This window comes from Ochotona princeps, chromosome 15 (genome assembly GCF_030435755.1).
Source record: "Ochotona princeps isolate mOchPri1 chromosome 15, mOchPri1.hap1, whole genome shotgun sequence".
Lineage (NCBI taxonomy): Eukaryota > Metazoa > Chordata > Mammalia > Lagomorpha > Ochotonidae > Ochotona > Ochotona princeps.
The window spans coordinates 51,280,390-51,306,035 of NC_080846.1; the positions used below are offsets into that span (position 1 = coordinate 51,280,390).

General features: G+C 54.6%; 2 protein-coding genes across 2 annotated transcripts; both read left to right on the forward strand.

The window, feature by feature from the left end:
* Positions 1-291: 291 nt before the first annotated feature.
* KRT77 (keratin 77) lies at positions 292-11,568 on the forward strand. The gene is made up of 10 exons (XM_004583294.2): positions 292-544; positions 608-843; positions 5,038-5,252; positions 6,334-6,394; positions 6,827-6,922; positions 8,097-8,261; positions 9,802-9,927; positions 10,087-10,307; positions 10,728-10,762; positions 11,261-11,568. Exons 1-10 carry the CDS (start codon positions 292-294, stop codon positions 11,566-11,568), a joined length of 1,716 nt encoding a protein of 571 aa, XP_004583351.2.
* A 7,955-nt stretch (positions 11,569-19,523) lies between these two features.
* On the forward strand, positions 19,524-24,637 carry KRT1 (keratin 1). The gene is made up of 9 exons (XM_004583295.3): positions 19,524-20,105; positions 20,937-21,151; positions 21,720-21,780; positions 22,115-22,210; positions 22,330-22,494; positions 22,621-22,746; positions 23,078-23,298; positions 23,724-23,758; positions 23,897-24,637. The coding sequence occupies exons 1-9, from the start codon at positions 19,524-19,526 to the stop codon at positions 24,250-24,252; spliced, it is 1,857 nt and encodes a 618-aa protein (XP_004583352.3). The 3' UTR covers positions 24,253-24,637.
* Positions 24,638-25,646: the final 1,009 nt, after the last annotated feature.

The window sequence follows — 25,646 nt, forward strand, 5'->3', positions numbered from 1 at the left end:
TGGCAAGAGATGGGAGATAACTGATCGAGTCGGGGAAGTTTCTCTGCAGTGACATTTTTGGCAACACATAGGTGTGAAGCTCTAAACATGTGTAGCTGGCAATCAGACGCAACACCACTGCTCCCCTCCCAGGAATCTTTAGGAGCTGGGCTCATGCCAGGTGTGTGTGTATATATCTAGGGACAGAGCCAGCTTCCCTTCAAAGGAGTCCCAGCTCCTTCCCTCTCTGCTCTCAGCCACCTGCTCTCCAGGCCCTTGCTATTGGCCGTGCCTCTGGTTGCTCTAGCAACCATGAGCCGCCAGTTCAGTTCTCAGTCTGCATTCAGCTCAAGGAGCCGGCGGGTCTACAGCTCTAGGTCTTCTGCAGGCTCTGGTGGTGGGAGTCGGGTCGTGGGGTCTGTGTGCCAAGGCCTAGGGAGGTGTGGTGGTGGTGGCAGTGGCTATTGGAGCCATGGAGGGGGGTTTGGCTCAAGGAGTCTCTACAATCTGGGGGGCAGTAAAAGCATCTCCTTGAGTGTAGCAGGCAGGAACGCCAGTGGGTTCCGTCAGGGTTGGGGAGGCGGGGGCTCTGGAGGGGGCTTGCGATTCCTATCTGGCCGTTTTACAGGCTTGGGCTTTGGGGGTAGCAGCTATGGAGGAGGTGGTTTTGGGGGTGCTGGAAATTTGGGATTTGGGGGCTTTGGGCCTGTTTGTCCTCCTGGGGGTATCCAAGAGGTGACTATCAACTCGAGCCTCCTGGAACCCCTGCATCTGGAGGTGGACCCCGAGATCCAGCGGGTGAAGACCAAGGAGCGGGAGCAGATTATGGTCCTCAACAATAAGTTTGCCTCCTTCATTGACAAGGTGAGTCTCTTAGGTGCAGGTAGAGGAGAGCCCTGGGTCTCTGAGCAAACAACCGAGCAGGTGAGCACTCTGTTGCCTCCCACCACGTGGTGCTTGCTGATGGTAACCTCCAGCTGTGTGTGTGTGTGTCTTGGAGCCTCAGGGAGCATCGACCACTCCTCAAGTTCTGTCTGCCTTCTATGGATCATCCATCTTCCAGAAGATGTGAAGACACATGGTACAGTCGCTTCATGCCCCATCAGTTCACCCTCTTTCCATCATCCATCCAGATAGCCATTGACACACATGTGTCCGTTCCACTCCATTCCCACTCATCCCTCTCTCCACCCATCCAACCTGCAAATGTCTACCAGGCACCTACTGTAAGCCACACACCATGCCAGGTGCACTAGGGGGTGATGCAGTCACAGGCTCTGCCCTCAAGGATCGTGTCTTCTACAGAGGGAGAAAGAGCTGCCAGTGCATGGGAAGTGTGTTGATAAGAGTGGTACCCACTAGGCCATGGAGCCCTCAAGGCAGGTTTGGGAAGCAGCCTGAGCTCTTCTGGCTGGGTTCTGGGAGGACATCCTCAAGGACTGACCGGAGTCCAGAGGATGGAGGACAAGTCGAACGGCTCTCCGGGGACAGGGGCTATCTAGGCAAGACCATCAGGAGGCAGGGCATGGGGACATCTTCATGGAATTTGAAAGGGTTGATGATTCCTGGAGAAAGTTGCAGGGCAGGGAAGAGGAGAGGTGTGGGGCTGGAGCCAGGCATGGGGGGCAGGGTGGAAAAGCAGACAGGACTAGCCTGGCAGAGTCAGGATGGAGGGATAGCAGCAGGGAAGATCTCAGTACTGTAGGAGTTAGAATCTGTCTGTGTTCCTTCTTTCAGCTCTTGTAGGGTCAAGAAGGGGACAAAAGGAGACGTGGAAGCCCCTGTCTCTGGCTCCCTGACTGAGTCTGGTTCAAGTCCAAGTTCTCAGACAGGAGCTGTGGACTAGCCATAGGAAGGGCTCCCCTCAACCTCTTCTTGGTCTAATGGTGGAGGCACAGTGGCCTCTGGAGGCTCCCCTGAAAGTGGACTGCCTTTAGGGGTACAGAGGGAGTGTCCCAGAGCATTCAATGACTTTTCCTCAGTCCTCAAGTGTGAGCTCATGATCAAAGCCAGGGTCGGACCTGTGGTCTGTCTGGCAGGTGAGCAGGCTGGAGGCTGCCACCCAGCTGCAAGGCTTGCCCCTGAGACCCGGCTAAATGTAAGGGATAGGATGGGGCGAGAGACAGGGAGGCAGGTGTGTGGAGGCAGGGAAAGGGCCCCCCCCCCAAAGATTTCACAGGGCCAGGTGCTTCTTCCTGCCATGGATGGATGATTAGCTGGATCGCCACACCTTGGACACAGGCCGGCTTGGAGCAGTGAGGTGGAGATGCAGGGAATGCCACTGGGAGTACAAGGCCCGGATTTAGGGCCTGGGGAGCAGGGAGGAGAGGGGTTGGCCAACAGCTGCAGGCTACTATTGAGTTATCCTCCAAGGCTCTGGCTGGTTCCTGCTTCCTGTAACAGCTGGGCACCTGCCTGCTGGTTGTGTGGCCTGGGCTGGGGATAGAAATCAAGGTACAGGAGACCTTGGCTCCCCGTGCTTCTCCAAGCAAAAGCCTGAGATGATGACTGTGGCTTCCTTGCAGGGAGGGGAGGAGGCTTCATTTGCTGTGACTTTTTCCCCTTCCTTCTTCTTTAACCCTGTGCAGCCAGAGCTCAGCTTCAAAACATGTCACATTGCCTCTCCAATGTAGTTCTCCAAAGGTTGTAAGCTGGTCCTTGGAAGGCTCTTGTTGTCCCTGTTGAGACCAGGGCGGCCTCATCCTTCCTGGTGGAACAGCTCTTGACATGCAAGACTCAGCGAGTGCAGGGAGGGTTGGAAATTGGCTCCTGGGGCACCAACACCTGCCAGTCTGCAGCATCCGAGTCCTTGCACTTGCCTTTTCCTCGGTGTGGAGCTGTGTCCCCACAGAGAGGCCAAGCCGTCTCCATCACCTCCTTCACTCCATCTCAGTTGCCCCACCCTCATTCAAGCAGTGGTTTAGTCTTTTACTGATTCCTAGTACCCACCATACCACCTGGCACGTAATAAATGCTCGATAAAGTAGGCAGTGAATGCAAACTTCAGCATCACACTTAAGTTCTTCCCACTAGAATTCTGGCCTGGTTTTGCTCTATTGGCCTTCAGTCACCTGGGTCAGGGTGCTGGGCAGCCCGCATACATGTCCAGGCCATCCCAAACACTATGTTTCTAGTGAATCCATGAGATCTGTCGTCTTCTCTGTGCTGGTCTCTGTTCATCCCTTGGAAGCCACAGCAGGTGTATGGGCCTGCTTCAGGAAAGACACAGTCAAATACTCCCAACACTGTCAGCCTTGAGAGAGGCTTCCCTCCCTGGGGTGACAGGTGAAGGTGCCAGATGAGCAAAGGTCTGAATGGGAACAGGGGTTCATCAGGCAAAGGGTTGGGGAGGTCTGGTAGCTGGGGTGCACCTGGAGGTGGGCTGTGGTGGGAGAGGGCTGAGCAGGAGGGCGGTGGGAGTGGAATGTGCTTGACCCTCCCTCCCATGCCCCACCCCCTGCAATGAGAAGTTAAGCTCTGCAGGATGCTAAATTCCACCTGTGCTCTTTGAGCTTGGCTGGTGGACACATCTGAGGAGTGTCTTTGGGAGAACTGGAACAAAGATACAGTGGGGTTCAATGGTTTTCCTAGTGGTTAGACCACAGGCAAACTGCCTGGCACATCCCTTCTACTTTTCCTGCCCAAGGCAGCCCCAGTCTTTGCTGTGTGGGTGGCAAGGTGAGAGCCACAGGGGTCTTCTCTTGAAAGTCTGCAGGTGGAGGTCCTGCAGCCCCCAGTGGAGGGGGTTAGCCTCATCCAGGTTTCTTGTTTGCTGCCCCTGCACCACCACCACCAGCCTGGAGCACCAACTTGGCCCTCCCTGGGAGTGGCACCCAGAGCTAGCAGGCAGCAGCAGGCATCTCCCGCAGGGCGTCCCCAGCTGTACTGGCAGGCCTGTGAGAGAGCTGCTTGCTTAACTTTTCGCTCTGATAAAGCCGTGGGAAGCAGCAGAGTTTTGTGTGGCTGCATACCAGAAAGAGTGGGGGTGGCGGCACAGCCTCTTTGGGCTGCTCTGCAAGGTGGTGTCTTCAGGGGGATGTGTGGTGTCAGAGTGCAAGGGCTGGGTGTGTGGGCGCACACATTGTGTGCATGTGTGCCTATTTGCATGTCTGAGCAAAGGGCAGGAAGGATAGTGTTGACTCCAGCACGCATCTGTGGGTAAGGGGCTGGGCGGGGGGAGGGGAGAGTCTGTCATTCTCAGGTAAAGGTCTCAGTGACCACACTAGGTATGCATGGGCAGCCACACCGTGGCATCATGGTGCAAACCACAGTCATTCAATGGTTCTCAAACATCTGGAGAAACCCAGATCTTTGCTTTGGGCCATTTGAATGTATTACACATTGATCTATTTTATGTTCATTATTTTATGTATTTGGGAGGCAGAGAGATCTGTTAATTCACTCTCCAATTACCCACAATGACTGGAATCAGGCCAGAGCTTAATCCAGGCCTACTGTGTGTGTGGTGGGGACTCCAGCACTTGCTCTATCACCTGCTATGCGCAGGAAGATGGGAGAGAAGTAGAGTAGGGGCTTGAACCCAGGCAGTCTGATATGGGAGTTAGGTGTTACAAGTGAAGTCTGAACTGCTGTCCCAAATACGCATCCCTGCACATTTGAAGAAATGAGATCTGTCTGATGACAAAGATATCTCAGAATTTTTCTTTTGGAAACCACATGGGCTGGTGGCTGTGTGGGAGGGTGGGTGGGTGGGTGGGGGCACTCATGTTTGCTCTGGAAGTGACTGGAATATTCCAAGCCAAAGGGAGTGGCACTGTGGTGGTATAGTGAGTTAAGCTGCTGCCTGCACTGCCATCATGAAAACTGGTCCCATTCCTGGCTGTGCCGCTTCTCATCCAGCTCCCTGCCAGGGAAGTCAGTAGATGATGATCCAAGTGCTTGGGCCTTTGCACCCATTTGGGAGACCCGAAAGAAACTCTTGGCTCCTGGCTTTGGACTAGCCCAGCTCCAGAGGCTGGGATATGTCGGGTTCACCATGGGAGAGCTGCTCTAACCAATGGCTCCCTCCCTGGAACTGACCGGCCTCCATCCATGCAGGTGCGCTTCTTGGAGCAGCAGAATCAGGTGCTGCAGACGAAATGGGAGCTGCTGCAGCAGGTGAACACCACCACCCGGACCAACAACCTGGAGCCCATCCTGGAGACGTACATCAGTGAGCTGCGGAGGCAGGTGGACTCGCTCAATGCCGAGCGCATGCGCCAGAACACGGAGGCCAAGAACATGGAAGATGTCGTGGAGGACTTCAAGAAGAAGTGAGGCGCCCAGTGGGAAATGGCGACTGTGAAGGGGCGGGGCCCTGGGCTTCCTGTTTCAGTGTTTGGAGGGTGAGGAGCGGGGCTTGCCCTGCACCCCGGGGATGACTGTCAGCTGTGCCGAGTTGCACTTTGCACACACTGGAGCCAGGGTAGCCAGAGACCCATTGTGGGCTTGGCCATTGGCCAAATGCCTACAGGTTCATCTCCCTGAGTCTTTAGTTTTGCACATTAGCGATGAGGAAGGAGTGAGGCCCTTCCTAATCGGATTGGGGATGTGGTTCTACAACTCCTGTGCATACCCACTGAGTCCCTACTTCCGGAGTTCACGATGTAATGGGTCTGGCTGGGGTGGGGTCAGAATATCTTCGGTTCTAACGAGTTTTGAGGAGGAGATGGGAATGCTGGCAAGGTGGAGGGGTGCACTTTGAAAGCTGCTTGGTGTAGCTGCAATTTCGCGAAGTTGTTAGTACCATGCCTGCACATACTCAGGGCTCACAGAGCTGTGACAGCTGAGCAGGCGAGGGCTGGCAGAGGCTGTGCAGGCAGTTGGGCTGCCTCTGGCGCCCTCTCCGTTCCAGGCTGTGGTTCAGGGTGCTCTGCTGAACACCCCTGAGCAGTGTCCATGGAGAGCTGAGTGTGTCAGTTCACAGGGGAGAAGTGGACATCCCAGAGAAGATGCTCTGGCAGGAATTGCAGGTGGAATATTTTCCTGCTAAGAACCATTTAGTAACAGCAGTAGTTCACTTACGTTCCCAATGGAGAAAGAAACAGGTGGGACTGGCCACATGTGCAAAGGTGAAATCTCAAAATCAACAGGGACATTCTCAGGGCTAGCCACTGGCTCTGTCTGTACCATGTCCTTGGGACATGGTCACCGCCGTTGGCCCGGAGAGCCAGGAGCCAGCTCCTGTTGCTCAGCAGGAACCATTACCCGACGTGGCTGGAGAGAGCCAGTTGCATGTCCAGGACAACACTTCCTGTGGGTGGGGCCCAGCTTCGTGCTTCAAGGAGTGACCCCTGGGAGTCCCCTTCCCCATCCATCTCTCCAGCCTATCTGTGTTTCTTGCCTCTTTGCCAGATACGAGGATGAAATCAACAAGAGGACCAACTCCGAGAATGATTTTGTGGTTCTGAAGAAGGTGAGGGGGAATGGTCCTGAGGGGCTGTGGGAGTCTGTGGTGGGGTGGGTGGCACTGGCTGTGTGGCATGTCCTTCGGGCCAGCTTGTGTGTGTATGTGTGCTGTCCAAAGGCGGGGGCCTTACACTGGCTGTGGGAGCCTACACTGACCCCACTCTCCAGGGTTCTAACAGTGGAATTAAAAGAGTAGGTGGCTTCTGGGTGCCAGGTACTCCTGGCCTGGGGACCTGGGCTGCTATGTGTGAGTAAGTCAAGTGTGCAGGCTAATGTCACACCTGCTTTTAAGGCCAGGAGAGCTGGTGCTGGTGGGTCTGCTGTGGGAGCTAGGGGTGGCATTTTCAGACATTGCTGTCACATGGGCTCCCGGTGAGCTGGGAGCAGGCAATGCCAGGGCAGTGGGGGGCCACACTGATCTTCCTTGCCTGGTGTACAGGATGTGGATGCTGCTTACATGGGCAAAGTGGACCTGCAGTCCAAGGTGGACGCCCTGCTAGGGGAGACCAGCTTCCTGAAATATTTGTTTGAAACGGTGAGTTTACCTCATATGAGCAATCCCTCCATCTTGTGTGATCTCAACATGGGCTGAAGGAAGAGGAGGGGACTGGACCTAGCACTGTCCACTTAGGGACTCAGTTCTGCTCTCCCCAGCCATCCTCTGAACCCCCAGTCCTTGGGGTCCTGGATGGGGGCCATCAGGAAGAGGGGAGAGTACTAAGGTGGGAGACAGTGGAGTTGGCTTCAGACCTAATTGAGAAGGGAGGTTAGTGTCAGACCATGGAGGAACAGAAATCCTCTTGAATTCTGGGAGTCAACAGGGTTCTAGAGAATTCTGGAGAATTCTGTAGGAGGTATCTATGTGGATTTTGTTGTTGTTTTTAAGATTTCTTTATTTATTTGCAAGGCAGAGTTACAGAGGCAAGGAGAAGCAGAGAGATCTTGCATCTGCTGGGTCACTCTCCAAAAGGCCACAAGGGTCCCAGGGTTGGGTCAGGCTGAAGCCTGGAGCCTTGAACACCATCTGGGTCTCCCATGGAGTTGGCAAGGGTCTAAGTATTTGGGCTGTTGTCCACTGTTTTTACGGGGACACTAACAGGGAACTGAATCGGAAGTGGAGCAGCTGGGACTGGCAACTCCAGCATGTTTAAAGGGATATTGACTCTGCAGGTGGCAGCTTAACTTGCTGCACTGCAAGACCACCCCCCCCCCCCGTGTATTGTTACAGGGAGCACAGATAGATGGCAGACTGAAAGTTACATGGACTCCTCCTGTTGCCCAGGTCCAACCTGGCCAGCAGTAGTCCCTGTGCCCAGTCACCCAGTGAGTCAGCGGCAGAATTTGGGAACAAGAGTAAATCTGAGGGGATATCCTTTCTATCCCATTGGGGAATCAGGTGGCTTCAAGAGGTGGGAGTACTTTTGGCTCCTGATGATGTCAAACTGCAGTCAGCATGGTGGGAGGTGTGGAAGAGCCTGGCGGGGAGGCAGTGTCAGGTTCCCAGCTAGGGGCTAAGTTTGAGCCAGGTCATCTTCTGGCAGGGGCAATTAGAACTCTCTGCTGTGTGACCTCTTGTTTCTTGCAACCGTTCTCCTGGCTACCCTCTGGCTTCTGGTTGCCTCTAATGGGCACTCAGGGTTCAGTAGAGGGAAACGGAGGCCCCAGGAAGCACAGGGAAGGAGTCATCCCCTGATCCATGTGTCCCCCAGGAGCTGTCGCAGATGCAGACTGACATCAGCGACACCAATGTCATCCTGTCCATGGACAACAACCGCTCGCTGGACCTGGATAGCATCATTGATGCTGTGCGGATGCAGTACGAGTTGATCGCGCAGAAGAGCAAGGATGAGGCCGAGGCGCTGTACCAGACCAAGGTGGGCACTGCCTCTGGCCCCCACATGCCAAAGCAAAGACTGCTTTCAGGACCTATATTGTCTTTCTCATCTTCCTCAAGCCAGACCCTGTTGTAGAAAGTAGAAAGATGATGGTAAAGCTCATCCCATCTTGTTTCCACTGTCAGTGCATTCTCTGCCAGCTCTTTGTAGATGGCACTTCTTGCTAGCTCAGGCATGCCAGGCCCCACAGGAAGTGCTTTGTGTGGAGGATTGCCTGTTTGATCCTTGCAACAATCCCATGAGGCAAAGGTTATAGATATTGCAGTGTGAGACGATCTGAGTCGCACAAGTCTTGTGAGCTAGCAGGTGGCCTAAGAACTTCATTCAACTCAGGTGTGGTCTATAAACCTACCATTTTGGCCACTAGATGTTTTTCCCATAAAACATATTTTTGTGTTTTTCTTTTTCCCTTGTGTTGATTGCCTTTTTGTGACACTAAATTTTGTGCAACTTTTATGAACTATTTGCTAGGCAGAGGCAGAGAAATCTATCCACCGGTTTATGCCTTAAGTGTTAGTAATGGCCAAGGTTGGACCAGGCTGAATTGGAAGTAGGGAGCCCGATGAAGATCTCTCACATGGGTGGCAAGGATGTAACTGCTGGAGCCATCACCTGCTGCCTTTCAGGATATGCATTAGCAGGAAGCTGGTACCAGGAATGGAGCCAGAACTTGAACCCAAGCACTTTGATACAGATTGTAGGCATCCCAACCCTCGGCTTGTTGACTCCTCTGCATTATTATTATTTTTGATAACCTAGGATTCCATTATAAGATTAGACTCTCACTAAGGAGACAGTAGATAAATCTTTGGTTGCTTCTTTAACATACATAAATCCAGGCTTTTCAGAGGGTTAAGATTCTGTAACTGAAGAGGCAAAGATTGACAGCCCAGGCACTAAGTTTCCAACAGCTGGCATCTACTGCTATGCCTTGTGGATCACCTGGCCAGCTCCAGTCTCAGCCAGTTTGCAGGTGATTTTCTCTGGGATGCAGAGGAGCTGAGCATCTCTGCAAACCTCAGAAGGCAGTTTCTCCTGTCCCCTTCCCTCCCCTTCACGACGGTGTGTGACCTTACGCTGATGGGCTGGTGCAGACATGGACTGGGAGCTAGGCAAGAAATAGCAAGTGAATGTGGAGTGTGCGGAGGGCCTCTGAGAAATGAAGTTCTTGCTGCTAGGTGATCATCCTGGGAGAGGCTTGGAAGGACGATGGGAAAGTGAAGAGGTCCCAGTATGAAGGCTTAGATGTGTGACAGAGGAGGTAGAAAGGGTGCCAGGAATCTGGTCAGTCTGGCCAGGGTGTGAGCCTGCCCAGAGACAGATAGGCAGCAAGGAGAGAGGCTTGCTTTGGGGTGTCTGTGCCTGTGTTTGCTGCACAGATGGGGCTGGTTTGGGGTAGCTGTGGCTGTGGATGAGAGGGGGATGTCACCTCCAGGTGGGCTGCCCAGATTCACTTCCACTTGGAGGGTAGCAGGTGGCGGGCAGCAGGTACTGATGCAGGTGCCATCCCAATCTTTAGTACCAGGAGCTCCAGATCACAGCGGGAAGACACGGAGATGACCTGAAGAACACCAAGATGGAGATTTCTGAGCTTAACCGCACCATCCAGCGGCTGCAGGCTGAGATCAGCAATGTCAAGAAGCAGGTGGGACCGCTGCCCTAGGGGGTGGGCTGACTGCGTGCTGTGGCCACCTCCCACCATGTCCTAGCCAGATGGGGCTCCCTGAACCTACCCCTCACCTACATGCTCTTGCAACTGTTTTCCCCAACCCTCCTCACCCCCCACCCCATCTCCGGGAAGCAGATAGAGCAGATGCACTCGGCCATCGCGGACGCGGAGGAGCGAGGGGAGCGTGCCCTCCAGGACGCAAAGCAGAAACTGCAGGACCTGGATGATGCCCTGCAGCAGTCCAGGGAAGAGCTGGCCCGGCTGATGCGAGACTACCAGGCCATGCTGGGGGTCAAGCTGTCCCTGGATGTGGAGATCGCCACCTACCGCAAGCTGCTGGAAGGCGAGGAGAGCAGGTGGGTGTGGCAGTGGTACCTGTAATCCCTGGGGGGGTAGGTGGATGAGAAGCAGAGCTGTCAGACACCCAGAGACCAGCTGGACTGACTCTAGAGACAAGACAATCCCAGTGTTTCTGGGAATATTGGAAGCCCAGACAGCAGGTGTACTTGAGCTAGAAGCAGAGGGTGTGTACATGGGCAGGCACTCGCATAATTCTAAGCAGAAGGTCCCCACACCACACCACAACCCAAGCCATTGCAGCCGGGCGGAGACTCCCCAATGCTCAAGCCTTCCTGGAAATGCTAGTGGCTCCCCCACCCTCAGGTCCACACTTCTGCCCAAGCTTAGGGTTACGGCTGGGGTGGGGTGGGGAAACTCTTTTCGCCACATCTCCCAGCTGCTTGGGTCTGGCTGACACACATGCCTTGGTTTTACAGGATGTCCGGAGAGCTGCAGAGCCAAGTGAGCATTGGTGAGTAGCAGAATTCAGGGACTGAAACCAGGTGGTGCTGGGCATGAAAGGGTTGTGCAGGGGGCTGGCTGCCTGGTGGCCAACTGGAAACAGACATGTGACATTGTAACTTCCGGTCCTGTGTCACAAATGCCTGAGCAAATGCGCATCTCCTCCACATAGCCCAGAAGAGTTCATTGACATTAGCAGTTAAGAGTTTGGGCCTGCTTTCCTGAATTCTGGGCCTCCTAACAGCAGTGGCTAGAATTCTGTAGAATCTGTGTTCTATGAACGAGGAAAATGTGTCACTTAAGGGAGCGCTGACACCTAGGCCACTTAAAAAGGAACTTTGGCAAGGAACCCTTTGAGTATCGAAGGCATCTGATGTTTTGCAAGCCAGGCGCTGCCAGCGATCCAGGGGAAGGGGCAGGCTGTAGGTGCGGGACTGGGTGCAGTTGGGTACCCTCCCGTTCAGCCCTTCTGAGTCTCCCTCCCACCCTTTTTCTCTCTTGCCTCTAGCGGTGCAGAGCAGCCATGTGACCGTGGGCGCTAGTGGTGGAGGTTACAGCGGTGGAGGCGGAGGCTACAGCAGTGGAGGAGGCTACAGCGGCAGTGGCAGAGGATCCGGAGGTTACAGTGGTGGTGGAGGCGGCGGTGGTGGCAGCGGGAGAAGTTACGGAGGCTCCCGAGGGGGCAGTGGAGGAAGCTACGGAGCAAGCAGCCGGAGCAGCAGCAAGTTCAGCAGCGGCGGTGGCAGCGGTGGCTCCTCGCGCACGCAGATCATTCAGACCTCCACCAGCACCTCACACAGGAGGGTGGTGGGCTAGGGGCCGCTGCTCCCGGCCGCAGACCCCTTCCCAGGTGCCTTTCTGATCCCTCCTCACCTAGCTTTTCTGGATGGCTCTGGGCAGCTTTGCATTGCATTTGAAGTGTGGAAGCAGGGCAGGTAAGCCCCCTGTTACACAGCAGCTCTTTCATAGGGGCTCGGGCTGGCCTTCCAAATTGCAGGCAGATAACTGCTCACCCAAACTGGGGTGCCTGGAGCCTGTTGTCTCCCTGGAGAAAAAGGTGGATAACCCAGAGCTGTTATCTTCAAACCAGGCCCGTGTTCCGTGAACCGTGAACCACTCCCAAGAGGCTCACCAATAATCCCTTTGATCACAAAGCCAGCTGGCTGGGTCAGGGGATCCTCTGAGCAAAGGGGAGGAGTACGGCTTTGCCATGAGTCAGGTGTGTCCCAATATGGAATCTCTGTCTCAAAGAAACAGTGATCCGTGGGTTAGCAGCCCAAAGTGGGAGTGTGTCAGAGAGCATGGGATTCCAGTCCTTGTTCAAAGGGAGGTAGCACTTAGGAGTGGGCACAGAGGTTGCTGGACAAGCAGCAAGCCCTGGATCTGTCCTGGCCACTCCTGACAGTTCTCTTCTAGGAAGCCTGACTTTCCTAGGCCCCGCCTGCTGTGTGCACCTGCAGGTTTTTGGACCCTGGGGTCCAAGGCTCGAGGCTGGGATCTGGCTTGGGATGGCTCCCATCCTGAGCTGGTCTGGAGGCTACCTGTTTGGCAAGGTGGTTGAACACCCTTTCCCAGGCCCCTCCAGTCCTTCTAGCTTCTTCCTGTTCTCATGGTTTGAGCACCCTGAGGAGAACTGCCACCTGGTTTTGGGTTTTGTGTAAGATACGTGAGCTGGGCTGGAGTGGGCAGGAAGTGTCACCCAGCTGCCGGGCCTTAAGAGAAGGACTGTGGCTTTGCTCTGAAACCCGGAGTCACTGCCGGTGGTGACTGGGTTCCAATGCAGCCCCTCCACTCTCCAATCCACAATTTTCTTGGGATGTCTGATGGGCTCCATCTGGGTCCCGTAGGGAGAGCTTGCTTCCTGGTCGAAAGCTTTATTCTGAAGGGCTTGGCATTTTCTGGTCTTTCTACAATAAAAGCTTCCTGTGATCTCAAATGGCTGCTTGGCCACAACGTGTCACTTCTTTAGCCTCAGCAGGTCTCTGTCATTATCTGTGTTTGGGAGGTGAAGGATTTTTATTGCACACACAATGCCTTGACATGAGGGATCTCATGGGTTAATCTTAAAAGTGGCTAGTCTTTAACAGGGAAGCAGGGGTTCAGAAGGAGGAAGAATCCCAGGGTGTCCTTCTGTGGGTGCCTACCCCGAGGGAGGAGGCAAGATGTATTCTGAAGACACAGGCAGACCCACCCATCCATCCACCCACTAGAACTAGAGCTGGGACCAGAGGCACGGAAGGGAAGTTTGGTGCCAGCATACCCCTGGAACCAGTGTGGAGCTGGAACATAGGACAGGGGAAGGAAAGGGAGTGGGTGCAGGTGGGTGCTGGGGTCAAGGAAGGCCCTTGAGACAGGGAGAGGGTCTGCTTAGGGACTCAGAGAGATGAGAGGAAATGAGTAAGTGAGGAGGAGCAGGTGGGCCCCAGAAACTGAGCAGAGGCGCCCAGGGGCCACAGCTCACTGTCAGGTGGGCCTTGTGAACAACTGCATATGTAGTTGATGTCTCGAGTGAAGCAAAGGTACAGAAATGCAAGAATGGGCAGTGGTGAGCCATCACCCATTGTACGTGTGTTTCTGGGTTCACAGAAAAAGTGTGACCTGTTTTCTCATTTCCCAGAGGTGGGGATGGGGGAGCAGGAACACGGTGGAATTTGGATGTGGGACTCATGCAAGCATAGCCCACATGGCTATTATTTATGCTTTTGGCTAGAGGTGTGCCTCTGTCATCCCTGGCCCAGCAGTGGACCCAAAGAGAGGAAAGGTGGACAAAAGGGCTTGGGAAGAGAGATGCCACATGCTACGTGGGAAGGTGACAGTCAAGGGCATTGGGAGGAGGCAGGAAAGGCAAGGGCAGGCTGGTAGCAAGGACACAGGTACAATGAAGTGAGAAGGTGTGAGTCAGTGGGGTGCGGCGGCTGTTGGAATTGGTCCTGGGAACCTGCAAGAGAGGAGAGCGAGGGAGGCAGCTTGTTTAGGCTCCTGTGAAACCCAGGTCTCTCTGGGGGTCTGGAGCACTCAGGGCTGGGGTACCTAAGGAGCCTGGTCAGAGGAGAGTGACTGAGATGACAACTGGGAATCCTGGCAGGAGGTGGGAAGGTGGGGAAGCTACCACCAAGGGGAGATGAGAGGGATGGTTGGGGTAGACCCTGGCCAACAGGCCAGATGCACAAGTGGGAACTACAGCAGAGAGGATCCCAGATGAGCTGCCCCTTTGCAGTGATCTTGTCATGGGAGAGGATTCCTGGGGAGGTGTACCAGCTTTTAAGCAGAGTTTGGCTGAGCCCTTGGCAGGAGGCAGAGAGGAAGGAGTGAAGGGTGGGTAGACATCATGTTTTACGCTACTCTGAGAATTCAGATGGCCGAGGCTGAGACCTACAGGGGATGCTGTTCTCTGTGTAAAATGGCAAAGACAAAAGCCAGGAAGGAGAACATTGTGCAGAAGCCTGGGGCTCCTACACTGTAGCCCAGTGTTCTGGCACCACCAGCTGTCTTGTGCAGCATGACGCCTGGTGCTCTTGGGACCAGACACACATGGGTTGTGCTTCTAAGCAGGCCAGCTGGGTTCTGGGCCAAAGTACTCTTTCTCGTCACTCTCCAAGGTGGAAATTGAGATTGCCCAGAAAACAGTCTCTGGCCTTGTCTTATCTCTTTGGAAGTTTTGACTATCTCTAGCACGTAGGACTTCTTGGGATAGTGCTGAAAGGAGGGCACCATGGCCTGAATCCTAGGAAGGCACCAGGATGCTACAGGACAAGGGCACTGAGAACTGAATGCCAGAGAGGAGAGGAGTGAGTTGGGTGTAGATCTCATGAAGTGTACATGGGAAGTCCCAGCTTGATGCTCTGATAAGGACAGATGACTCTGGAGACCCAAGCCATGGGGCCTGGTGCTCCAAGCCACTGGGGAGACACTTCTCTGTGTAGCTAGTGAGCCTAGTAGAGATGCTGGGAGGCCCCTCTGGGAGTTAGGGCCTCTTGCCCCCCACTCATCCCAATACAATTGACAAGCAACTCTTAAAACCACCAGCAAATGGCTGTCCACACATGATCCTGTCTGTCCTTGCTGTCCCTGGGAGGGAGCTGGGGAAACTCTATGGGGAGGGGGTTATCTGGTCCTTTCAGGGTCCCTGGAGCTCACATCCTGGCCCTGCCACACCTGCCACAAGGTAGATAATATTCAAGAGGAGCTGGAAAGTCCCATGGTAGGCTTGCCATCTGCTCCTCTCCCTGGAGAGACTGTGGCAGGGCGGGGCGCTACAAGAAATCTAAATTTAATTCCATCAGTTTCTCATCAGCCGAGATTCCAATCTCAGGCTGCGGAGAATAGGAGGAGCACCCATTGGCTGGGTACCTTCTAACTTTGACCTTGGAAGAGGCATGTGTTTCTGGGCTAGACAACTTTCCAGTCCAGGAAAGAGTCTGTCACCTCCTCAGTTACCCAGCCCTCTGGCCCAGGATGCTGCTTCATATTAACAAGCTGAGTGAGCTCAGGGTGACTCCCAGAATACTGTTGGACTTGCTGCCCTGGTGGGGAGTGGCCTGCCAATGGGGCTAGGAAGCTGCATGCCTTCAGCTCGTTTGATGTGCCCATGGGACCCAACCTGTGGGTCTAAAGACCCTCCTGGAGAACTCAGGGCACTCTTGGTTTCCACAGGTACCCCCCTCCGTGTGTGAGTCCTCAGGGCTGGTCCCTGTTCACAGTGAGTGGTGTTGGTCCCTGTTGCTGGAGGGAGCAATGAAACCAAGCACCAGTTCCTTCCAGCCCCCACTACACCTGCCTCTTTTCTCTCTTCACCTTGAACTTCCTTTGCTGAACTTGGCCTTGTGCCCAGAAAACCACGGGCTTGATCCAAGTTGTACCCTGATCAGTTTACAATCTCTTGGTCTCACCAAAGTCAGGAGGACAGCTCCCTCTTTATCAGTGATAAACTCAGCCCCCACCCCTATTGTACAGAGGAAGGGACCTGCCCAGAGAGGGTCAGTAATCTGCCTAAGGTCTCACAGCCAGACATATACAGAGGCAGGAATGGTCCCCAGGCCTGGGGACTCCTGGTACAGGGCAAGCCTGTCTGCCACCTGCCTTGATCTATAGCTTCCTCACACTCGCAGCCTCTGCTCTTCGCAGCATGGCTACTAAGGGACTCCTGGGGGTCTTGTCTTTAGCTGAGTGTCTTAAATAGGCGCCGCCCCACACCCTGCACCTGTGCCTTCCGTGAGAAGCTTCTCTGTCGCCTCCTCCGCGGGGCTGTGGGCTTTCGACACCTTGCCCCGCCTGCCTCTCCACAGCAGCCTCTCTCCTCCTCCTCCACTCCTCCCGGGCTTCAATCTCCCCCACTCTCCTGGAATTTCCTTCTCCCACGTCTCGGGAGAGTCCCCCAGGGCTGGGTGACTTGTCATTGCATGTCTTCCTTTGATTCTTTTCACAGTCCCATCCCTCAAAAATCTCTCAGAACATCGCCACACCTGCCCCTGCCCATGCCTTGTGGCTCACCTGTGGCAGCCTTCTTTCCATGATTAGCTCTGGCATGTGTATATGTGTGTGAGAGTGGCAGGTGTTCTGGCTCTCTAGTACTTCTGGGGATACCCCATGGGGGACTTGGGACCCTGTGGAAAACTGGACAAACTCCTAAAGACATGGAGGGGGTGCTTAGCTTTTCTTTCCGCTGAGAAGATCTTGGCTTACATAAAGTAACTGGGGAGGCATTCAACTATGCATTACACACACACACACACACGAGCCATTTGAACCCATCCATATGCACTTGAATCTAGTGGCAACTGAGCTTAGGAAAATACATCAATAGGACAGCTGGGTGGTGATTGTCAAGGAAGGCCCCTGGAAGAGGTATGAGCTGGGCCTTTCTAATCACCAACCAGAGATGGAAGCAATTGCTCCCAAGGTCGGATGGACTGAGAACATATTCAGAGGAGACCTCACATGCCCTGAGCTTGACCTGCAGGGCAGATGTTTTTAGCGAGTGGGGGAGGCAGCTGGAAGGCCTTTTGGAGAAGAGAGGAGAGAGGAGAGATGGAGAGGGGCAGAGCGGACAAGGGCAGGGCGTGGGGGTGAGGCTAGGGTGGAGGTGTGCAGGGGAAGGTGTGCAGTGAGGGAGAGGTTTGAAGGTCAGACAAGGGCAGCCTACCAGTGGCCCCTCCTGCCCATATTTGCACCACAACACTGCTGGGGCCATCCCACAACATCCATGGGTGGAACTTGGTCAGCCAGTCCCATTGCCATTCCAAGCCTGTTGGATTGCCCCGAAGGGAACTTGCACTGAGAGAAGCGGAGTTTGATTCCGGAATCGGAGGGTTCCCAGGGATGGGTTGTGGGGCTCGGCAAAGCTGTCTCGCTTCTCCAGGCCCCTGCTCTTCTGCTTCTGCCAGACATGTTAGAGGGAGGGGGGCTTAGTCCCTGTAGATGGGGTGGGGAGGGGGATGTTCTGGGTTTCCCTTGTGTACTTGAATTGAAAACACGAAAGATCAGGGTGGCTTTAGCCCTGTGTGTGCATTTTTCCTTGCTGGAGGGCACAGAGGAGGCCCGTCGCTAGATCTCTCTGAGCTCCAGCTTTCGGTTTGTGGGAAGTAGGTGAAAGTGGCTCGGCTGCTTGGTTCTCAAGTTCTGGTGCGTGTGTGTTGGGGGCGAGGGGGGAGGTGAGCTGTGCAGGTGCCTATTGCGGCTGCTTCCTGCACCTTGTCATGCCTCTGGGACCTGTGCTGACCATCCGTCTCTGTTTTTTCTCTGTGACACCTGGTTTGGACAGCACGGACACATGCACACACTCAAACACATATGCACGCCCCTCCAAAATGCTAGAAGGAATTGATTGTTTGCAACTGAATGTCTCACAGGGAGTGTGCTGAACTGAAAGAATTTTGATTGCCTGTCAGAAGGGAATGAGGCAACAGCCATCACCACGCCAAGACCATCCCAGGCCCCATTGTTCCCAAGTCCCAGCTTACTCATTCCCTAAAGAGATGATTGGTTCAGTAGTCTGGGGATGGTGGTGCCAGGACACACACACACACACACACACACACAGGAGGAAGATGGGCAGTGGGGAGGTAGGGACACCTCTGAGAAGAGGATGGAAGGCTAACATAGTGGGAGGGGAGGAGGGATGAGACTTGGTGGGAGTGTTGGCATAGCATCTTGCTGCAGATTCAGACAATGGGCCCAAACGCTCTTCATTAACCCCCTTTCAGTGCAGATGTCCCATCTGCACCAGAGACTTTTGGGGCAAGTGTCTGGTCTCCCATGCTGAGCTGCTTAGTGAAGTGGCTACACTGGGAGTTGGCTTGTCCCCACCTTTCTGGCCCTTTGTGGCTTTGCACACAGAGCGTGTCAGGCTTCTGTATACATGTCAGGCATGTGTGTGTGTGTGTGTGTGAGAGTGTATGTGCACATGTGTGAAGTTTGGGTCTTTCCAGATCTCCATGCTATGCCACTACCTCCGTTAATACTGATTGAGTGCTACTCTCCAGGAAGACCAGCTGAAGATGTCCTGGCTGGGCATATGTGTGGCTAGATGTAAGCATTCCTCTCTGAACTCTGCATCTCCAGTTTTCCCTCTCTGCATGAGTGGGAGACACTTCCCTAGCAGTAGCACATGCCAGGAGCCACCAACTCCAAGGATGGAGATAAACCTCCTGGCCTTGGCACTTTCGGCTTCCCATGCTGCCTGGTGTTACACATGGCAGGCAGGAGGACCGTGGTGTCTCACGCCATGTGGGGGAGGACAGGGCAAGGTGTAGCGAGGGCTCTCATCCAACCCCAGTCCTGCCACTCTTCTGTCTCTGCAGCCTCAGGCAGGTTGCTCATGCTCTGGGCCTCAGTTTCCCCTTCTCTCAAATAGAATGAGTCTGCAGCTCAAGGTTCTTGGTCAACTCTGCAGACCATTGCCAGGTCCACGGTCCATCTCTGACTCAGATGAGCTAGTATCATTGTTCCCATGGCCTCCAGTGACCATGGGAGCTCTCTGATCGAGCTTTCTAGAACTCCAACACTAGCCTCCCTCTAGAGTCCAGTATGTCAGCTAGCAGCTGACCTGCATGTCCTCCTGTCTGCTCAGCTCACTTCTCCATGTGTTACAATTTTGCCCATGGGCACCTGCTCCTGCTGCTGGGGTGCTGTGCGCCGTGTCCCTGGTACATACCAGCAACATACACTGATACTTTCATTGGCAGCCACATCTTTTCACTTTCCAGTTGTTAAAAACTCTCAGCTCTATGTTGGAAGTTAGAGCTCAGGGAACTCTGGGTTTGGAGGGCAAATCTCAGAAACTGGCCTGGAGTCATCTCTTACCTGAGACGTGAAATCCAAGGCATGGAGAATTGCACCTGCTACCCGCGTGAAAGAGCGTGTTGAGGAGCTTGAAAAGGGCAAGGCGAAAGGAACATTTACATATCCTTGTGTGGTGAAATCCTCTGCCGGGGTGGCAGACGGTGGGGTCCTGCCTTCCACGAGTCACCAGCGCTTTGGGAGAGATCTCTTTCTGATAAGACGATTACCAATCTTGCAGCCACAGCAATTCTGAGCGCCCCTCCTGGAGCTAGGTGTGTAGTGTTTATCGTATTGCTGAGGCTCGTAAAGATCTTGTATGGCTGCAGGCGAGCCAAACCCTGCACGGGCATCGCGTTGGTGCTGACTGTGAGGGACCAAGCCCAGCCGCCCTCCGCTATATAAGGGCGAGCCTCAGCACTTGGGGCTTAGAGGAGGGCTTGAGCTCCTTCTTGTTCTCTGTCTGCTTTGCTTCTGCTCCTCTCTCAGGCACCATGAACCGGCAGTTCAGTTGCAGGTCTGGGTACCGCAGCAAAGGGGGCTTCAGCTCCGGCTCGGCTGGGGTCCTCAGCTGCCAGCGCAGGACCACCTCCACCAGCAGCTCTGTGCGCCGCAGTGGCGGCGGCGGTGGAGGAGGTGGAAGATTCACGGGAGGGTTCTGTAGCAGCGGGGGTGGCAGTGGTGGCTTCGGGAGTCGCAGCCTGGTCAGCCTCGGGGGCAGTAAAAGCATCTCCATGAGTGTGGCCAGAGGAGGTGGACGCTTTGGTGGCGGTGGCTTTGGTGGCGGCGGCTTTGGTGGCAGTTTTGGTAGCGGTGGTGGTTTTGGTGGTGGCGGTTTTGGCAGTGGAGGTGGTTTTGGGGGTGGTGGTTTTGGCGGGGGTGGTTTTGGGGGTGGTGGTTATGGGGGTGGCTTTGGGCCCGTCTGCCCCCCTGGTGGCATCCAGGAAGTCACCATCAACCAGAGCCTCCTGCAACCCCTCAATGTGGAGATTGACCCCGAAATCCAAAAAGTCAAGTCTCGTGAGAGGGAGCAAATCAAGACCCTCAACAACCAATTTGCCTCCTTCATCGACAAGGTGAGTGAATATCACCTGGCCTCTTGGCATCCCGGGCAGCCACAGCAGGTGTGGCTTCGAGCTCAGGTTCTCAGTGTCTGCATGAGTAACAGCTCCTGGCTTTCCAGGAGCTGACTCAGAAATGCATTTGGGAGTGGTGCCAGCGACCACCCTGGCCTGAACCCGGGTTTCTCTGGTCTGTCAGCATGGACCATTGACCTTCAAGTCCGTTTCAGTCCCTGCTTGAGTTGCATTGTGAATCATGGTTGCTGAATGAAGCTCAAAGAACTGGAGCTCTCTGAACTTTGTAGAGAGTCCATGACAATCCTGGAAAGATCTCCCTATGGAGAATCCTGGAACGATCGCCCGTGAAATGTGACCTGGGGTTTGGTGGTAGACAAGATGCAGTGAGGCAGGGTCAGATGCTGCGGGTTTGCAGAAGGGAGCCCTTCATGTTAGCATTGGCTACAGTTTATACATGTTTTTTTTTCCTTAGATGAATATTTCCAAGCTCTGGGAAAACACAAAATCATCTCATTTTTTAAAAAACGAGATCTTTAACAATCTCAACCCAGATTTCTCCACAACAAATTTCCAATCTAAGTTTTGGATTTCCCCCACATATTTTCAAATCATGTGAGGGAATGCAAACCAATATTGATGGTACCCTACACCCTGTGCCCCCAATTGGGAGCACATCTCTTCACTATCTATATGTGTATTTCAAAGCATAGTTGCAATAATGTGCTTGGCCGTTGGTGAGGTGTGGCCTGGCTGCAAGGTGGTCTTTGGTGTCCAGTGGCCATGGGGCTAGATTTCTGCAGCAAGAATGAGGGGGTCTCGTGTTCTTAGGTGCGCTTCCTGGAGCAGCAGAACCAGGTGCTGCAAACAAAGTGGGAGCTGCTACAGCAGGTGGATACCACCACCAGATCCCAGAACTTGGAACCCCTATTTGAAGCATACATCAGCAGCCTCCGAAACAGGGTGGACCAGCTGAAGAGCGACCAGTCTCGGATGGACTCTGAGATGAAGAACATGCAGGACCTAGTGGAAGATTATCGGAATAAGTAAGGGAGCCTAGTGGTGATTGGGGAGGGGGAGCAAACCGCGCTTCCTTGACAATACGGGGTTACATGTGATCAAATCCAGAATTTGGGGGTGTGCAGAGTTAGTTTTTTTTTTAAAATCCCAAACTATCTATTTTATGAGGACATAACAGAATGACCAATAATGCCCACTCCCTTCCCCCTCTTATTTCCATTTTTAAAACTTATTTTCCACGACAGTCTTGTGGGTATAGGGATTCCTCCCTTTTCTCCCTCCCTGTTTTCCCCTCCTGTCACTTCCTGTCCTGACTCATGCTTTTAGAGATTTCTGGAAAGCAAGGAGCAGAGCCTACAAAGAAGGGTGCACCTGTGTCTTTTCTTAGGCTAGAGGCAAATCCAGGAGCCATGTTCAGAGCTCTTCATGTTCTTAGAGTTGGAAATAGTTTCGAAGGTTTTGTGGCTCAGAAGTTGAGGGGTGCCTGAGCTATGCCATACTTTCCCAAGGAGACCAGGTCAGGCCAGGCCATGTGGCCTTCAGACTAGAATGCTGGACTCGAGGCATCTCTTACCCGTGTCTGCTTTTCTGCAGGTATGAGGATGAGATCAACAAGCGCACGAGCGCAGAGAATGAGTTTGTGACCCTCAAAAAGGTGAGTGGATTCTGCAGGCTGGGGCTCACCTCTGGGATAAGGAAGGAAGGAAGGGATGTGTACAGAGATGGAATGAAAAGAGGCCCTGATGTGGAGAGCCAGGCTGGGGGGAGGTGGGATTGCTGAGGACAGCCTCACAGACCTGCACTCCCTCTTGGGGTACCGGGCTTCTTCATTGCCTTGGCACCCTCCACAGGGAAGAGGTGGGTTCTCAATGGGCAGGCCAGAGGAGCGGAACTCTCCTTGGGGTGGGAAGGTATAGAGGGGATCATACATTCCACCTGGCCTATGGCCAGCCAGAGGCAACTGCCCGATGTCCTTGGTCCCCCTCTAGGATGTGGATGCTGCTTACCTGGCCAAGGTAGACCTCCAGGCCAAAGTTGACAACTTACAGCAGGAGATTGAGTTCCTCACGACTCTCTACCAAATGGTAATCCTTTCCATTTTCCCTGATTTCCTTTTTCTTTTTAATCTAAATGGATGCGCCTCCCTCTAAGCCGGGTCTTGCTCTAGCCCTGTGAGACATGCTCACCTGTCATGCGCTTGCAGGAGCTGTCCCAGATGCAGACCCACATTAGTGAAACCAATGTGGTGCTGTCCATGGACAACAACCGCTCGCTGGACCTGGGCAGCATCATCGCCGAGGTCAAGGCCCAGTATGAGGACATTGCCCAGAGAAGCAAGACTGAGGCCGAGGCACTGTACCAGACCAAGGTGAGCTGGACTGAGTGCCCAGCCAGCTTCCCTGGGGTGTTGTATCCTGTTACTTTGAGATGCCTCTTTATATTTGGTGTGCCTGTGCTGTGCCCACCTCTGACTGCCACGATGTACCATCTCTAGTACGAAGAGCTACAGGTGACGGCTGGTAGACACGGCGACAGCGTGAAAAACTCCAAGATGGAGATAGCTGAGCTGAATCGCATGATTCAGAGACTCCGATCTGAAATCGACAGCGTCAAGAAGCAGGTGCCTGTCCATGCCTCCTCCCTTCTAGGGTCCCTCTGTGTCCAGGTGGGGTGAGGTTCAGGCAATGGCAGGCAGGGGGCTTTCCCGGTTGCACCTTGCCATACATGCCCAAGATTGCATTCCTTCCTATAGCTACTGGGATATCCTGAGTCAGACTTGGAGGAACCTGGGTTAAGAGCCACAAGGGACTGTCGCAGTGTCCCCAAGGTCCTCTAATGGAGTCCACAGGGGGTTGAGTGTGTGTGGGCTGGTGTGTGGTCAGCCTCACCGGGCTGAGGAGGTGAACTGGGTGAAACATGAGGGCTCAATGTACTGGATTCTCCTGGCTCAGATCGCCAGCCTGCAACAGTCCATCGCCGACGCTGAACAGCGAGGGGAGAATGCCCTCAAGGATGCCCAGAAAAAGCTCAATGAGCTGGAGGACGCCCTGCAGCAGGCTAAGGAAGACTTGGCACGCCTACTGCGTGACTACCAGGACCTCATGAACACCAAGCTGGCCCTGGACATGGAGATCGCCACCTATAGGACCCTCCTGGAGGGCGAGGAGAGCAGGTGCAGAAAGGGGCTGGGGCAGTGTGACTGCCTCTTAGGGGCTTCCTTCTCTGCATGCTATGGCAGGAGACGCAACCCTCTGTTGCTTCCTGTCCTGGGGGTGGGGCATGGAAGGAACTGGAGCAGGATGAGGTAGAGATTCAAGTTCCTCATATTTATTTATTTATTTTTCCTTGTTTGGGATTTGCAATAGAGCAATTGAAACTTCACCTAGGCTGGCTCAGGTGTCACTTGGCCCAAAGCCAATGTCGATATGGTGACCCCTCCTCTCTCCTGGGACGCCTGCTGACGCTGGAGGTGGCGGGGGGTGGGGGGAGTACTGGAGGAGTTTGCACATGGGACGCCCCACAGCTCATAAGGGCATGGGAGAAGAGGGAGCTCTGTGGAGGCAGGGTGTCAGCGGGATTTGCTTTCTTCTTTTGCAGGATGTCTGGCGAATGCGCGCCCAACGTGAGCGTATGTAAGTACTGCAGTTGCCTGGGGAAGGGCGGGGGGGGGGGGGGCGCCGCGTGCTGGGGTGTGTGTGTGTGTGTGTGCGCTTGCGCGCGGGTATTGGGGAGGGGGCAGGATTGAAGACACCTGCCGCTCTCTTTGGCAGCTGTGAGCACCAGCCACACCAGCATCAGCGGAAGTAGCAGCCGGGGAGGAGGCAGCTACAGTTCTGGAGGTGGCGGCTATGGCTCCGGCGGCGGCTATGGCTCCGGCGGCGGCGGTGGCAGCTACGGCTCCAGAGGCGGCAGCGGTGGTGGCTACGGCTCCGGCTCCGGGGGCAGCAGTGGAGGCCGCAGAGGCGGCTCTGGAGGCGGTGGCGGCAGCTCAGGCGGCCGGGTTTCTGGAGGAGGGAGCTCTGGGGGCAGCTTCGGCTCATCTGGAGGCCGGGGGTCCAGCTCTGGGGGGACCAAGACCTCCGGAGGCAGCTCCAGCGTGAAGTTCGTGTCTGCCAGTTACTCCTAAGGAACCCGGGGCAGCAACCCTCTCCGCTGTCCCTCTCCGCCACCACCCCAGTCTCTCGCTGGGCGGAACCCAGGCCGATTGCTCCAGCCTGATTGGAGGAAGGAGTTTGTCTCGCTCCAGCCTCTCGTGCTGTCCCCGCAGCTCACTGAATCCCCGCACGCTTCCCCACGTGGTTCCCCCATCCGTGGTAGTCTCAGGGCCCAGCTGCAGCACCTGCCCACCCCACTTCGTTCTCAGCTCGAGCCTGCGTTCAGCAACTGCGAAGTCCAGCACCAGGCTGCTTAGCACGGCCTGAGCCCCGTGGCTTCCTGGCTTCTTCAGCTACCTCGGCGCTACTTTGGTTCCCTTCATCAGGTGCTAGCGAATTGTTTGCGTTCTGCGGAGAGGTCCCCAAGCCCGCCCCCGCCCCCGTCCCCCGTATCGTTGCAATAAACTGCATTTGAAATTACACCCTGAGTCTGTCTGCTTTGTCGGTGGCTGGTGCTTCTAACCGGGGTAGGTACTGGGTGGGAGTGAACGCGGATGCCTGAGCCACGTGGCATATGGGAGATTTGGGGTACAAGAAGGCAAAAGCGAGACTGGAGGCTGCTCAGGACACACTGAGTAAGGGTGGAGCCGAAGTGGGTAGACAAGGGGCAGGTCCCAGGAGGAAGGGAGAAATACGGGTGGTAGACTGTATTCTTTGGACAAGGCTGTGCTCACCAGAGCAGTGAGCAGGAAGGCGAGAAGCAGGGAAAGTATTGCATGGCAAAGTCAAAAGCCACTGTGGATGAGCTGGTGATGAGGAGGGACTCAGGTTACATGGGATCAGCAGCTACTACAGCAGCTGGAAGGCAGAGCCAGGCTTGGGCAGTGTAAGACCCAAGGGACGGAGCAGACGATAGGATATGCCACTTGCCTCTGTCTGTAGGCCACCATCAAGAGCAACGCTGATTCTAAGACCTGTCAAGTGGCACACAGGATGGCAGCGGAGGGTCAGATGCGTGGATGCATGGATGCGTGGACTCTGCTGTGCTTGGACCCGAATTGTACCTTCGCTGTTTTCCTAGTGATGTGATAACATGCAAATTACAGTCCTTAGAGTTCTTCACATTCAAAAGCATTGAGAGAACTAGAGAGAAGGAGGGAGCAGGTGCAAGCGAGAGAGAATCTTTTATCCATTGGTTCATTCCCTAAATACCTGCAGCAATCAGCTCCTGGAGCTCACTCCAGTTCTCCACCAAGGGTGGCAGGACCCCAAGTCCTTGAGCCATCACCTGTTGCCTCCCATCTTCCACAGCAGGAAGCTGGATCGTGAATAGAGCCAAGCCTTGAACCCAGCCTGCCAATGTGGGGTGCAGGAGTGCCAAGTGCTGCTCAATGGCTGAACCTAATGCATACCCCACGCACCTCAG

What these genes read in the sequence shown, in the direction of transcription:
- KRT77 (XM_004583294.2), top strand. Translation starts at nt 292, where the DNA reads ATGAGCCGCCAGTTCAGTTCTCAGTCTGCATTCAGCTCAAGGAGCCGG. An exon ending in ATTTTGTGGTTCTGAAGAAG is followed by an intron (nt 6,395 to 6,826) that starts GTGAGGGGGAAT and finishes CCTGGTGTACAG; the next exon opens with GATGTGGATGCTGCTTACAT. An exon ending in GCAGAGCCAAGTGAGCATTG is followed by an intron (nt 10,763 to 11,260) that starts GTGAGTAGCAGA and finishes TCTTGCCTCTAG; the next exon opens with CGGTGCAGAGCAGCCATGTG.
- KRT1 (XM_004583295.3), top strand. Translation starts at nt 19,524, where the DNA reads ATGAACCGGCAGTTCAGTTGCAGGTCTGGGTACCGCAGCAAAGGGGGC. An exon ending in GTGGAAGATTATCGGAATAA is followed by an intron (nt 21,152 to 21,719) that starts GTAAGGGAGCCT and finishes GCTTTTCTGCAG; the next exon opens with GTATGAGGATGAGATCAACA. An exon ending in CGCGCCCAACGTGAGCGTAT is followed by an intron (nt 23,759 to 23,896) that starts GTAAGTACTGCA and finishes TCTCTTTGGCAG; the next exon opens with CTGTGAGCACCAGCCACACC.